The 14715-nt window shown below is 44.2% G+C and overlaps 1 protein-coding gene across 4 annotated transcripts in view; it reads right to left on the minus strand.

The window, feature by feature from the left end:
• cenpi (centromere protein I) overlaps nt 1-14715 on the minus strand; it is a 150182-nt gene that overhangs the window by 89586 nt on the left and 45881 nt on the right. For all 4 annotated transcript variants that reach the window (XM_072505454.1, XM_072505452.1, XM_072505453.1 and 1 more), the window contains 4 exons: nt 11502-11591; nt 5668-5790; nt 5279-5425; nt 1571-1691 (listed from right to left, as the gene is read on the minus strand). In XM_072505454.1, coding sequence (XP_072361555.1) covers nt 1571-1691; nt 5279-5425; nt 5668-5790; nt 11502-11591 — 481 coding nt within the window. The remainder of the gene's footprint in view (nt 1-1570; nt 1692-5278; nt 5426-5667; nt 5791-11501; nt 11592-14715) is intronic.

Genomic DNA, 14715 nt, shown 5'->3' on the forward strand with positions numbered 1-14715 from the left:
CTCAATCAAGAAACTTCTAAAAATCATATATTCGCAATACAAACTATAGTTTAGATATGCTTTAAGGATAGGAGGCTGAAGTACGTCATCAGGGGAATGCAAAAGGAGCTCTCCCCTGTAACTAGCTGCACTACACAGGACCTAGAATACTTGCTGGGGCATGACAGGAACTACTTTACTTTGTATTGAAATTATGCTACAGCTGGAATACTAGATATGGCTACTGGTGCAAAAAAAGCAACCCAACAAGCACCTGCTACATTAAACAAAATAGTTTTAACTAAACTATATTTAAAATTTGCTTAATTTCTCAACTAAAAATTTGGTCTATAACTCCATCAAATGGAGCACTTCAATCGTCGTGAACAATTTGTTGAAATTTTTTTAAAAATAGAATAGATCACCATTCTACTGGAAATGCTGCAGGTAAACATTTTATCTTTAAAACTGTTCACAGGATATCAGAAATGCTGATGATTCCCTGGCAAGTTAGTGGATATCTTTTTTCTTCGGCCACTGTTGGTGTTTACTTGGAAATCAAAAGATTGCTGGCTAAATAAAGAATCTCACACATGTTTTTGGTTTTCCCGGCATCTGTGAATTAGTTATATCATGTTTCACATGAATAGACAAGAATTAAATTGTTCCATTATTGCATAGGTAGTCATCAAAAACTTCACAATTCAATGTAATGTAATGCAAACTGTCAAGTTATCAGTAATTTAATTCAGTATGGAGTTGACAACACTGGAGATAATGAAACCAATTTAATAATTTACACAACAAATTTGAAATGCATCAGAAAGTTTAATTTGGAATTGTAAAGATTTAAAGAAGTTAATTTGATTGAATTGTCAGATATCTTGTATGCCAGAAACCAAGATAAACATACACTTCCCTCTTTCACACGAGTTCAACTGCTGTATTTTATATTTCAACTTGCAGAGGCCCATAAAACACGTGCAGTGAGTTATTATCTTTATTGCAAGTCCTTTTCATACAATTACTCTCATCCCATCCCCTCCCATTATTTACCCTCTCATATCATGCCCATCACATCACTTTTTCCTATGCCACCCTATATATTCTGCACCCCCATCACATCCCATATCTCCCATGCAGTTTCCCCCACACTCGTGTTTCCACCACCATCCCAGCACCCCACCTAGCCACCACCAATTATCACTTTGATGCAATCCCTGCCACCCATCCGAATCCCTCCAGCTCGGCTAGTTTGGTTTTTGAGATCTCGTTATCTTTTTTCCTTTTCTTCCACCAACACCACATATCCACCACCATCAACCACACTGTCACATGCTCTAAGCCTCCGTGTGCCCCAGGGTCCACTTACAAAATCAACCCTTCAACAATCAGTACTGTGTGGGCAAACTAAACTGCATTTTATTGGACACTGTTCCTTTGGGGCAGCCTGCAAAAATGTATTGTGAACTACATCTTGCGATATCTAAATGTGTCCTTCACCTGATGTCTTATTTCAAAAGTTATCATTTTCTCTAAATTTCATAAGTTCCTTTTTGTTTGAAATTTTAGGAAACTGACATTGCCTCACCTTCCTGAAGCGTTTGAGCCAGCCAGAAATCCAGCCGCAGAAGTGCGGAGTCATCTTTTACCCAATTAATGTAATGAAGCAACAGAGGAGATCTCAGCACTGAGCCCATCTGCGCAGGGAACTGAATAGAAAGGAAAACACTTTGAAACACTGAGAGGAACATGACTGTATTAGAATGTGCAAGCCAACAGCAGCTGCTGAACATCCAATTAGGTAACATCCAGCAGGCTATTTTGTAGGATTAAAAATAAAGTGGAAATTCTGTTAAAAATTCGTTTAAATGTCTGTACAGTAATGCAGAGTGTCCGGCACACAACAGGGGAGCTGAGGCAATCATCGGGTCAGAAGGAACTAGACATTTTATGGATCACTGAAAAATGGCTATATGGCTACAGCAAAATCAGGGCTGGGAATTAAACATATTGAGAAAAGACAGAGAAGGAATACAGGGAGGTGGTGTAGCCGTACATATTAGGGATAACATAATGGCAGTAGGAAAAAGGGACACAGCTATTAGCATGATAAATAATAATCAATATGGATGGAGGCAAAAGATAGTAAAAGGATATATCTCACAATAAGTCTAATCTACAAACCACCGAAGGGAGATGGAGAAAGACACATGTAGACTAGTGGATAGAGTTTAAAACAGGATAATCTACATGGGGGATTTCAACTACCCTGACATTAATTAGACAGAAGAGGTATGGTAAAAGGGAGAAGGGAATGGAATTTCTACAATGTGCACAGAACTCCTTTATAACCCAATATCAAGACTGTGGCTCACCAAAACCTTCTCAAGGGCAATTCAGGATGGGCAAATGTTGGTCTGGCCAGTGACATCCACATTCCACAAACAAATAATGAAAAAATCAATAGATCTGTGAAAGCTAATTGAGGGGCTGGGAATAGAGCTATATTGGAAAATAAAGATGAGAACAATAATGGGAAACATTTAAAAATATGTTGAACAGCGTGCAAGAAAAATATATTCCTGTAGAAAAGGAAAGAACAAGCTAGACACTAATGGGACTCCATGGGATGAATAAAAATGTGAAGGAAAATTGAGGGTAAAGAAAGAGGCAGACAGCATGTACATGTACAGCAGAGGTGTACATGAAGTGATTAGGAAAAAAGTCAAAACAATTAGGAATGCAAAGAAGGACAATGAAATAAAACTAAAATATTTTACAGGGACATCAACAAAAAATGATGGGATTAAGATAGACATTCCGCAGTTAACAATAGTATGTGATGGTAGAAATACCTTTAGTTCGCTATTTACTGGGGAGATAGAACAAGTGGACATGACATTGAATGATAAGATGAGATGAGTGATGGCATAAGTACCTTTAAAATAAGATGGGGATGTACTCAATAAATTAATCAAACTCAAAGGGAATAAAACACCAGGCCTGGATGGATTGCATCAACTTACTTTAAAAGAATTTTGGAAAGAGTTAACAAAGGCATTATGCTCATATTTAATAATTCATTAGAAAACAAGGTAATATCAGAGGACTGGCAGATAGCTAATATCATTCCTCGGAGGTCAGAACATACCCAAAGAATTATAGACTATAAATATAGACTTAATATTATGGTGGGAAAAAATAATGGAATCTTGACTACAAAATAGAAATAAAGTAATGAATAGGCAGAATCGCTTGATATGGTAAGAGAGTAGACAATGGTGACACTGTGGATATAATGTATCTGGATTTTCAAAAAGCCTTCAATAAGGAACCCCATTAGAGGAATGAAGAAGCGCAAAGAATGTGGAGTTGTTCACAAATGGCATAGTGGGAGTAGAGGATAGTAATGCAGGGTGGCAGAAGGTGAGAACTAGTGTTCCTCAAGAATCAGTGTTGGGACCACTGCAGATAACTATATAGATTAACAATTTGGACTTTGGAAGCAAAAAACACACTTCCTAAATTTGCAAGACACCAAATTCTGGGGAATAATTAATACTGAGAGGGCTACAGTAAATTACAGGACATTAATAAACTTGCAGAATAGGAAATAACTGGCAAATGAATGTGAAGAAAGACATTTTAGTCGGAAGAGTAGGTTGATCACTTGTTGATTGGATGGTGAGAGCCTAGATGTGGTAAAGGAACAAAAGTATCTCAGAATACAAATACATCAATCACGAACAATTACGCCACTGGGAAATATAATGGAAGGCCGTACACAATAAATCAAACAAGCACTGGGTTTAATCACTCGAGGTGTTGAATTCATAAGTACACCACATCACATGCAGTTCTGATCATCAACTTCTAGAAAAGATACAGAGGAACTGGAAAGAGTGCAGAAAATATTTAAACGGATAATACCAGAAATGCAGGGTAAACATATCAGGAAATGATAAACAGGTTGACTCTCCAGGTCTTTAAATTTATGAAAGGCTTTGATACAGCAGATACAGGAGAAAAGCATAACGAGAAGCCCTCTTCCAGCATCTGCGTCAGTTTCCTCCTGGTGCTCCGGTTTCCTCCCACAGTCCAGGGTTAGGGGGATTGGCCATGCTAAGCTACCCCTTAGTGTCCAGAGATGTGCAGGTTAGGTTATGGGATTATGGGAATAGGTAGGGGTGGACACCTGTAAATGGGCAGAGTGCTCATTTGAAGGGTCTGTCGGAATTACTGCAAGGCATACACAGGAGTACTTTTTGATCAATCTTTATTGACTTGTGTACAAGGGGAGCAACTCAGTGGAACTCACTGCATTGCTCTGTCTGAGTTCAGCGAAGGAGTAACACAGAGCTTTTTCAACCAATAGGTTTGCAGTTGCAGTCTAATCCTTCATTTGCATGTCAACACACCAATAATATCACAGTTAAACATTCATTTTAAACCAATGAAAGGACAGTAACTCTCGCTAACAGAAAACAGGGCAAATGGACCAATGGAAAAACAAGCATTTTCAATCCTGCATTTGCATACTTATCACCCCACCTGCCCTTGGACGTTACTGTAGTTTACAGACAGCACATTCTTGTTTCGGTTACCTCCATCATTCTATCTCCACAGACCCACGTCATTCACCAAGAAACAGTTTATTATGGATTCCCCACAGACTCTCATCCTTCACTAAGAAAATGTTTATTATGGATTCCACAGGTCGATGGGCCAAATGGCCTTCTTTTGCACTGTAGGGATTCTATGAAATCCAATCGGGAATTCAGGAGAAACTTCTTCAATCAAAGTGTGGTAAAAAGGTGCTACTTGCTGCCACAGGTAGTGGCTGAAATGAATTGCATTGATGTATTTAAGAAATAAACTGGACAAACAGATGAGGGAAAGCAATTAGGTGTTTCTGATGAAAGATGTAAAAGAGAAAAGATGGTAGGGGGCTCAGGTGGAGCACAAACAGCAGCATGAACTGATTAGGCTAAATGGACTGTTTCTGTCTCTGTTGTGGATATAGGGCTACAAGGAGTTTACTCCTTCTGAAGCCAAATGGGAGCATTTGCAAGTTGCTAAATAAAACCTTTAAAGAAAAAAGTTAATGTTCATCTGCGTTTTCTTCAGTATAAATACCAATCGCAGGTAGACTAAATGAAGCAGGAATACTTTTTGCTCTTTTGAGGAAGAATGCTACACGCCTCAAAACATATGCAATTAGTTGAAATCAGTTTCAAACAACTATACACAAATATTCTGAATCGCATCATTTCAAATATTACTTAATTTGCCTCACCTCTATCCGATCAAAGTTCTGTAATAGTTGTGAGAATGTAGTTAACTGTTCCAAAGGAAATGTGCTCTGCATCAGGGAACAGGACAATTCTGCCAAGTGTGGAGTAGTGCTGACAACCGGAATCAATTCACGATGCATCTTTCTTTTCTGAAAAAACAGAACACGAAGCTAAAGCCCAATAACTTCTTAAGATTACGACACACTCAGTGTCAACTTCAATTTCATACTTTTTAAGGGCTTTTACAATCAACTTATTATGGCTAATAACAATTGATTTCAAGACATTTTTACAAGACCAATTTTCCCACTTTACTATTGTGAGAGATATCAGAATAATCTCTGCTGTACTGGAGGAGTACATTCAGGGAAAGCTGGGATAATTTACCTACCCTTTTCCGTGTCGGAAGCTCTGTTAAATTCACCAACTCTAGGTTTCCAGTTAATTGCCTGTAACCATTGTTCTGAACCTTTTCAATGACTTTTTTCCAGAATGAACCAGGCACCTGAAAGCTCTGTAAGACGACAGGAATATGAACTGATTATATGATGCAATGTTCAAAAAGTATACCGAAGTTCAAACACATTAGATTTTTAAAAATCTTTAAACTATAATCAAAACAGGACCATTAGAAATGTACACACCAGTTCACATCTGTGAAGGTCAGCATTTTAAATCTAAATTCCATCAGAATTACTTTGCCTTCGATACATGGACTGAAGTTTAACCGTAATCTGGCACGGTTGGATTTAAACCAAACAACCCACAAACAGAACGTTGGGCACGATCTAACGGCCATGTTGTGGTTGACGGGAGGGGGGGGGTCTCAGTGCAGAGGGTCCACCATGACATCCCCCTGGATCGTGTGTACCCATAACGGGGGCAGCTCCAACTCCCACCTATCAGTCCCACCATCCACTCATAATTCACACTGACCGTGGCGGTCTCTGGCTGCGCGGCCGAAGGCTACTGCTAATATGGAATGGTAATCATAGTAAAGCGAGCACTTCACATCTCCCAAGTGGATTCCTGGGCAGCGTCAGAGGTAGAAGTTATTGCCCAGCATCCCAATTAGATCGATAGGCCTGGTCTCTTTGCTTGAACACTGGAGGGCTCAACATCACAGATGCACCAGCCAACATCAGGACACCCAGGGGCTGGGCCTCAGCACTGGGGACATTCCTGCAACCAGAGGGTGGATGCGTGCAGCGGCGAGAGAACCAGCGCCTGGTCCGGGTTACATTACGAGCGTGACTGGGGTACAGGGTCTGGGGGCCGCTGCTTTGGCTGGTGATGTGTGGGAAGGGCGGGTTGGATGGCACCCTCAGGGATGTTGGGGTTGGGGGAGGAGCCATTGGGGACTGGAGGGGTCCAGGGATGGAAGCCATTGCTGGTCGTCAGTTTCTCACCCTCTCCAATTCCTTCCAGATATTACACAAAATGGATGATATTTTGGACCCCGCAGAAGGTGCCCTCGAGGTGCTGCTGGCAGGCCAAGGGGCAGATGCTGGAGAAGGCAGTGGCAGCAGCGTCGACAGGCTCGATGCAGCAGCCCACATACAGGGCCCAGCCCCACACCTTGAAGACCCGGCCGCCCTTCAGACCAGGGAGAGAACCAGAGGGGGAGGCTAGCAACGACCCAAGCTGTACATGCGCCGCTGGTCTTTCAAACAGTTGATGGACAGCGTGTGCTATAGGAGGCTCCACCTTAATAAGGATACAGTGCCTTGCGGACTTGGCACCACCTGGAGTAGGTACCCAATCCCGGTGGCCGTCAAGGTCACCGCATCCTTCAACCGTTACACCTCAGGATCATTCCAGGGCTCGAGCGGAGACTTGTGCAGCACTGCACAAACTACAACCCATAAGCGCATCCGTAGTTACGGATGCCGTTTGCTGGGCAGTTAACTACATAAATTTTGACCTGGACCAAGTCCAACAGGTGCCCGGGCAGCTGGATTTCTGCCATCACAGAGATGCCCCAGTTCCGGGGGGGTGGGGGGTAATAGATGGCAAGCATGTCACCTTGCGAGAACCGGAGGCAGCAGGGAGTGCCCTACATCAACAGGAAGGGATTCCACTCCCTGAACATTCAACTCGTGTACGACAATCAACTCTGGATCATGTCCATGTGTGCATGCTTCCCAGGGAGTGTACGTAACAGCTGCATCCTGGGGCAATTGGAAGATCCACCAGCCCCTTTGAGGACCACCCCAGAATGGCCAGTCGGCTCTTGGGGGGTTAGGGGCTACCTGCTTAGGACATGGCGAATTACGTCATTGCCGATGACCGATGGGGAGACCCGAAACAGCGAGGTCTATGCGGCCACCCGGGCAGTCATTGAGTGGTGCATCGGACTGCTCCACATGCAGTTCTGACGCCTCGACCGCCCTGGTGGTGCACTACAATACATCGCCCAGAGGGTCACCCCCGCTTTGTAGTGGTCTGCGGTGCCCTGCACAGCTGCAGGGCAACGTGCTGGAGGTGGAGGAACATGCAGCCACCTCAGTGGAGGATGAGGCGGAGGCACTGGACCAGGTGGGGCTGAAGGACGAGCCTGGGGAGGACCCGTAGGACCAGCCGAAGAATGGATGACATGCGGCAGTGGCAAGGGGCCAGCATGCCCGGAGGGCCAGGGAAGCCCTCATCCTCTCATAGGACGTGGCTTCATCTGTCATCTCATTCCCTCATCACCCACCATCCCACCAAACCCGTTCCCCCATCACCCACCCGCCCAATGTTACCGCGCCCCCACCCACCCCACTCTCAACCACCCTGTTCCAACCTGCCTGTGTCTGTGTTACATCACTCCAGGGTAATGGGCCTGTGTCTCCAGTGTCACTGTAAAAGGCAGGTGGGTGATAACCCGCTGTGAGCTGAGTGCTGGTGCTCCTCAATCTATGTCATGGTCTATGCCGGTCTGCTGAGTGCATGCTCACACTCATCATCTGCGCGTGGTACGCCGTGGTGGTGGTTTGGGGGGGGGGGGGGGGGGGGCTGAGGACCCTGGCCCACTTGCCAGCAGCACATGCCTCACCTTGCCACCCTGTTCTGAAGGCTGACGACAAGAAGCACCGATGTCGGCGGGGCTGCAGATGCCCGTGTCACCCTGCTCTGCCAACCCTGGTAGCACCCGAATGTCTGCACCATGGTGTCAATCACCTCAGTGACTGGGACGATGATCTGGTGTGCTTCAGCAATGCCCAGCTGAGGCTGGGATATGTCCCCCAGTGACTTGGACATGCTGCCGAGGCCCTCAGCCATGGCTGTCACTGACTGAGCTATGCCTTGGACACCTCAACTCACGCTGCCAACGTCATGCACCAGATTCTCCATTGCGTTTGTCACCCGAGCAGTCTTGACCTCGGTGCCACGCATTGCCGTGAAACTTCCTGCGCCCATAGCCTTTGGGACTCCTCCAATTGGCTACGGACCTTGAGGGTCACAGACACCCCCCTTTGAATCTCAAAGCTGCACCCATTCGACTGCAGCAGCTCTGGGTAAATCTGGTGAGCGAATCAGCATCTGACTAGGACACAGCTGGGTCCTGGGAGCCTGCAGACCCCCGACTGCGGTCTCCACTGGATGTTTCTGCCTCCACCTGATGTGCATCAGCAACTGTGTGGTGCTCACCAGATTGTGCCCCAGAGACCAGTGCACTACATTCGCCACTGAGGTGTGTCTCTCGGCACTGGTGGAGCGTGGGGTTGACAGTTGTGACGCATCTATGATAGTTTCCTCAGAGATTCCCTCCGAGATCTTTTCTTGGGAAGTGGGAGAGCCATCCCGGACAGGTCAGCACAATCAGATGGAGATCCCGCAGGGAAATGGACATGAGGTGAATGAGAGGGAAGGAACATCAACAGCTCACGTGCGATTGGTCATCTGTACCATGGTCGATGGATCCTCACTTCTGTGCCATATGCCAACGTCTACGTCTACGTCTATGCCGGATATCCCTGCGACCTCCAAGGCCTGTTCCTCATAGGGGGTGAGGACTCCAATGTCCGGTATCCCTACCTTCTTCTGGACCCTCTCGATTCTGTTGTAGGCCAACATCTCCTGCAGGGACCCAGAGGGCATCAGGAACTGCACACTTCATGCATTGTGGGAGGCGGGGCAGGTATGGACATCACTGCTGGTCAAGGCAGTGCCAGGGATCCGTGCATTCTCACCTGTGCGGCCTGGTGGAGGTTGACTATTTTCGTACGAAAATGGGTGCCAGTCCTCCTGATGACACTCCCAAGGCTGATGGCCACTGCCACTTTCTCCCAGGCAACATTGGCTGCCCTGTGACTGACACTCCGTCATCCTTGGGGGAAACATGGCATCCTGCCTGGATTTGAATCCCTGAATCGTGGGGCCGGTCTCCTCAGTGGCATGGCTGCATGCTGTGTGGGTTTTGCTCTGCGGGATCGGTTTAAGTGCTGCTCCCCCTTGTTAGCGAGTAGTTGACAGGCGTGGTACTGGCAAATCAGTCGGCGGGACTACCATTTGCGGCGTGAAGCCCATGGGGCCTCGTTAAGCGGACCAATTAACATTTGATACCGATGACGGCCCTATCGGGAAGTCCGCGGCTGTTCCCGTTCGCTACCACACTGAGAAACTTCTGTTTAATCACATCCATTATCTTTCTCACTTGGAAACAGGTTGCAGGAGTAAAAGGACCTGGGAATATAAATCATATCTCCAAGACAACAATTCAGGTATATGAATTTTCCATAGTTTTCAGATTCCTAGGATTCATTTTAACTCTATTTTGTTGTGCACAATGCAAGTAATTTGCATTCCAATACAATATACATCCATATCAAAGGCTTGGGACCATAACAACCTGATGGCATGTTTCAAAATATCAGAAACTATTTCAAAATTTCCTAAAGGGGTGGCACAGTGGTTAGCACTGCTGCCTCACAGCGCCAGGGACCAGGGTTTGCTTCCGACCTTCGAGACTGTGCAATCTCCGCACTTTCTCCCCATACGAGTGTGGGTTTCCTCCGGGTGCGCCAGTTTTCTCCCACAGTCCAAAGATGTGCAGGTTAGGAAAATTGAATATGCTAGGGGAAGCACGGTGGCGCAGTCGGTTAGCCCTGCCGCCTCATGCCACCGAGGTCCCAGGTTCGATCCCGGCTCTGGGTCACTGTCCGTGTGAAGTTTGCACATTCTCACCGTATTTGCGTGGGTTTCACCCCCACAACCCGAAGATGTGCAGGCTAGGTGGATTGGCCACGCTAAATTGCCCCTTAATTGGAAAAAATGAATTGGGTACTCCAAGTCTTAAAAAAAGATTGAGCATGCTAAATTGCCCTTTAGTGTTCAAGGTTAGTTGAGGTTATGGGGATTGGGGGGGGAAGAGTGCAGACTCGATGGGCCAAATGGCCTCCTTCTGCACTGTAGTGATTCTATGGTCAGAAAATAACATTTGTTCATACATCCTTCCCTCATCTGGAGTTAGATGTACCTTCCAATCTACAAACTTCGCTTATTAATTTCCTACATTGATCATAAATGGTATACTTCAAACAAATAGACTTTGTGAATGTAAAAGAATAGGCTAGCTTTAACACAAAAGTAGTGCACTGTGTGGATATAACACTGTAGTCATTATGCAACACTGCAATTAATTAGCAGCAAAATTAGTACTTTGAAAGATAAAATTTCAGGGAACAAATTTCTGTCAATAGCACATCCACGATTATGCTCGTCTTATGTAATTTTTTAGGTATCAGTTAATAACTTCAAGGTTGCAGCATATTTATTTTAGATGCAATCAAAAGTTCATGGTCATAAACAAGGAAAAACGTCACAACAGGCTTTTAAAATTAGAGAGAGACAAATCTGCTCTCATAACAGTATCTATAAGAGGTAAATCTGAGGCACATACTTTTGTTCAAAGTGATATATTGCCTATTTAAGAATTTATTTAAAATTCCAAATTTCTCATCTACAAGAGATCGGAGTATCAATATACAAAGAACATGAATTAAAAAAATCAACACAACATTTGTCTTCCAGAAATTTAAAATTTCTACGTAGCCAAGAAAGCTATCAAAAGTAAAGATTTCAAACTCAACTATTGTGAAACAGAGTACCTAAAAAAAAAATGAATCCTTTGCATAGGACAAAGTTGGCTAAAACCACCAATAGAATAACTAACTGAACCCCAGAATTTTATATTGATTGATAAATTTTAAGATTTAAAAATAATATAAAGACAACACATACCTTGGGTTTTCCTGGAAGTGTCAAAGAAACATATTCAGGTGCATGGATTTTATACAGCAAGAGAAGGGCCACCAGGTGTGGCTGCATTCCCTGAAAAACAGATTACAACAGATTATGGACAGAATAACTTCAATTCCCAGTCGTGGGATACAGAGGTCCAAATTCCCACTATCATCTGTGCAAGAAAAAATGTTTCCAAATTTCCCTCCTAGCTCGAATTTAAAGATTGTGCTCCTTATACTAGATATACCAGAGAAAATGGTTTCTCTACATCTATCCTATTTAATCGGTATCATTTTACAGACCTCAATTAGATGACCCTTTAACCTTATAAACAAGGGAATACAAACACATCCAGGGCCGATATATCTTTTCTGGATTGTGTCCAATGCGGCATACTCCAGAAGGTATTTGATCAAGTCTCAACTCCCAAGGCCATGACTCACAGGCCATGAGTCATTTTATTTACTTTTTGTTGATGTGCGGTAGCTTTCAGCTATTTGCATACATGGACTCAAGTCTGCTTGCTCCGATTCAGCTCCAAACACTGCACCACTAAGAACGTAATTACACCAGTAGCAGATTTTTGCTTAGTGAAGAGATGGTGTGTTCAGGAATGAATCATACTAACTGCAGGAATCTAGTCTCATCAAGCATTACTGGGACAAATAAAGTCACCATAATCCCAGATGACCATAGGCTGCTTTCCCTTTAAGGGAGAAGAGTTGACTGGTGGTGATTTAACCTGAGGATGATCACACCTCAGGCGAGGGGAGGGGTTGAGAAGGTGGTGTCTTCATGAATGTCAGACGGTATGGAAATTGAACTTGCGCTGTTGGCTTTGCTCTGTATCACGAACCAGCTATCCAGCGAACAGTGCTAAACCGGCCCCAGGACAAAGAGAGTACAGTTCGATGCAGTGACTTGACAAAATGGGTCTCACTCTTAAGCCCAATAGGACACTACCTACAAGTGTGTTGCCACAGTCAGCCTGTGGCTTCCTAATAAGATTGCCTCCAATTGTCTACACTGGAAAGTTGTATCCACACTTAGACAGTGAATTAGGATGCCCACATTTATTTCTTATAAAATTGTTGCAGGAAAGTTTTAGAAAAGTACATTTACACTTGAATCCAGAGCCGAGGAGATGAAAAGCCATTTTTTAATCCTTGGAACCATGTAGTCTCCCAGAACAAAATTAATCTATATTAAATGTTGAAGTCAGTTTACTTTCTCGTGAAAGAATTTGCCTTCTGATTTGATTTGTCACGTGTATCGAAGTACAATATAAAGTATTGTTCTGCATACAGTCCGGACAGATCATTCCATACATGAAAAAACATACGACAAATACACAATGTGAATACATAGTCAGAACATCGGGTGACGCTTATGGAGTGGAGGACTACTCCGTAAAGAAAATGCGTGGAGAGATCAGATCTGTTCATAAGAGGGTCATTCAGGAGTTTGGTAAAGCAGGGAAGAAATTGTTTTTGAATCTTTTAGTGTGTTCTCAGACTTTTGTATCTCCTGCCCGATAGAAGAAATGGAAGAAAGTATAACCTGGGTGGGATGGGTCTTTGATTATGCTGCCCACTTTCCCAAGGCAGCATGAGGTGAAGACAGAATCAATGGGTGGGAGGCGGTTTCGCGTGATGGACTGGGCTGTGTTCATGACTCTCTGTAGTTTCTTCGGGTCTTGTGCCAAGTAGTTGCCATACCAGGTTGTGATGCAGCCAAATAGGATGCTTTCTAAGATGCATCTGGAAAAAGTGGTAATAGTCAATGTGGGCATGCCAAATTTCCTTTGTTTCCTGAGGAAGATGGGGAAATGTTGTGTTTTCTCGATTGTAGTGTTAACATGGGTGGACCAGGACAGATTGTTGGTAATGTGCACACCTAGGAATTTGAAGCTGTCAACTATCTCCACTTCTTGAGAAGAACAAAATAGTTTGGCAGCCTTTCAATAGGTTAGGCCACATAAATCGATTTACTTCTTCCAACACAACCACATTGTCCACGTCCCCGCCACCTTTGACAAAATGGAAAGATAGATTATGGAAAACTGAAAAACAGCATTTGTTAAACATCAACTGTTTCTCAGTCCACAAATCCTGCCTATCCTGCTGAGCATTTCCTGCATTTTCTGTTTTTATTTCACTTCCCTTTCACTAGCCCAAAGAAATAACGTTGCTGGCAATAGCAACAATCAAGTTGGTCTATGATAAACACGGCATGTCCTGACGCCCTGAGCTTAACAGATGTTGTGTTATGACCATGATGGCAACTGTTTTCCCTCCTCATCTTGTGCCAAGCTCTAATTTACTAGACTGTGGACCCTTTCGACAGTAGTTGAACTTTTCCAGCCTCTTCATTACTTCTGTGGAGAGGAATCCATGAATTCAGTTGGTTAGGTGACTAACATGTAGCTCAGAATAATGCTAAGTGCAGGGTTTGATCCATTTTCAGCCTGAGGTAGACTTAGGGGTCTCCCTCCTCGCCCTGCCCCATAGTAAAGTCACAGCATAATGAATGGTTTTGTGGCCCTTGAATAACCAAAGATGCTAACAGAGAAGACAAAGTTTAAAAAAAAAACGTATTTGTTCATGGAATGTGGGCATTGCTGACTAGGTCCATTTATTGCCTTTCACTAATTACCTATGAGAAGGTGGTGGGGAGCCTCCCTCTTGAACCACGGTAGTACTGGTAGTGTAGGGATACCCACAGTGTTGTTCGGAAGGGAGTCCCAGGACATTGACCCAGCGACAGTGAATGATCAGTGACATAGTTCCAAATCAGGATGGTGTGTGGCTTGATGTGAAATTGAAGGTGGCGTTCCTATGCATTTGCTGCCCTTGTCCTTCTTGGTCACAGGTTTGGAAGGTGCTGTTGAAGGAGCCTTGGTGAGTTACCGCAGTGTATCTTGGAAAGGTTGCACACGACTGTCATGCAGTGCATCTCGGAAATGATGCACACTGCTGCCACGGTGCATCAGTGGCAGTGGATGTTTTAAAAAAAATGTTTTTACTAGTTTTTCTTTTTATACAAAACAAAGATGAACCTGAACATACACAGGAACTATATACATCAGTTGCTGAGTGTCTAGTTTTGGCTAGGCCTCCTGCTCACAATTCCCCCTTTCCTCCGCCTCGCCTTCTTGCTATCTGGCGTGCATTCTTTGTTCGTTGGATCTTCCAACCTGGGCCTGTTGGGG

Source organism: Scyliorhinus torazame, chromosome 5, assembly GCF_047496885.1.
Source record: "Scyliorhinus torazame isolate Kashiwa2021f chromosome 5, sScyTor2.1, whole genome shotgun sequence".
Lineage (NCBI taxonomy): Eukaryota > Metazoa > Chordata > Chondrichthyes > Carcharhiniformes > Scyliorhinidae > Scyliorhinus > Scyliorhinus torazame.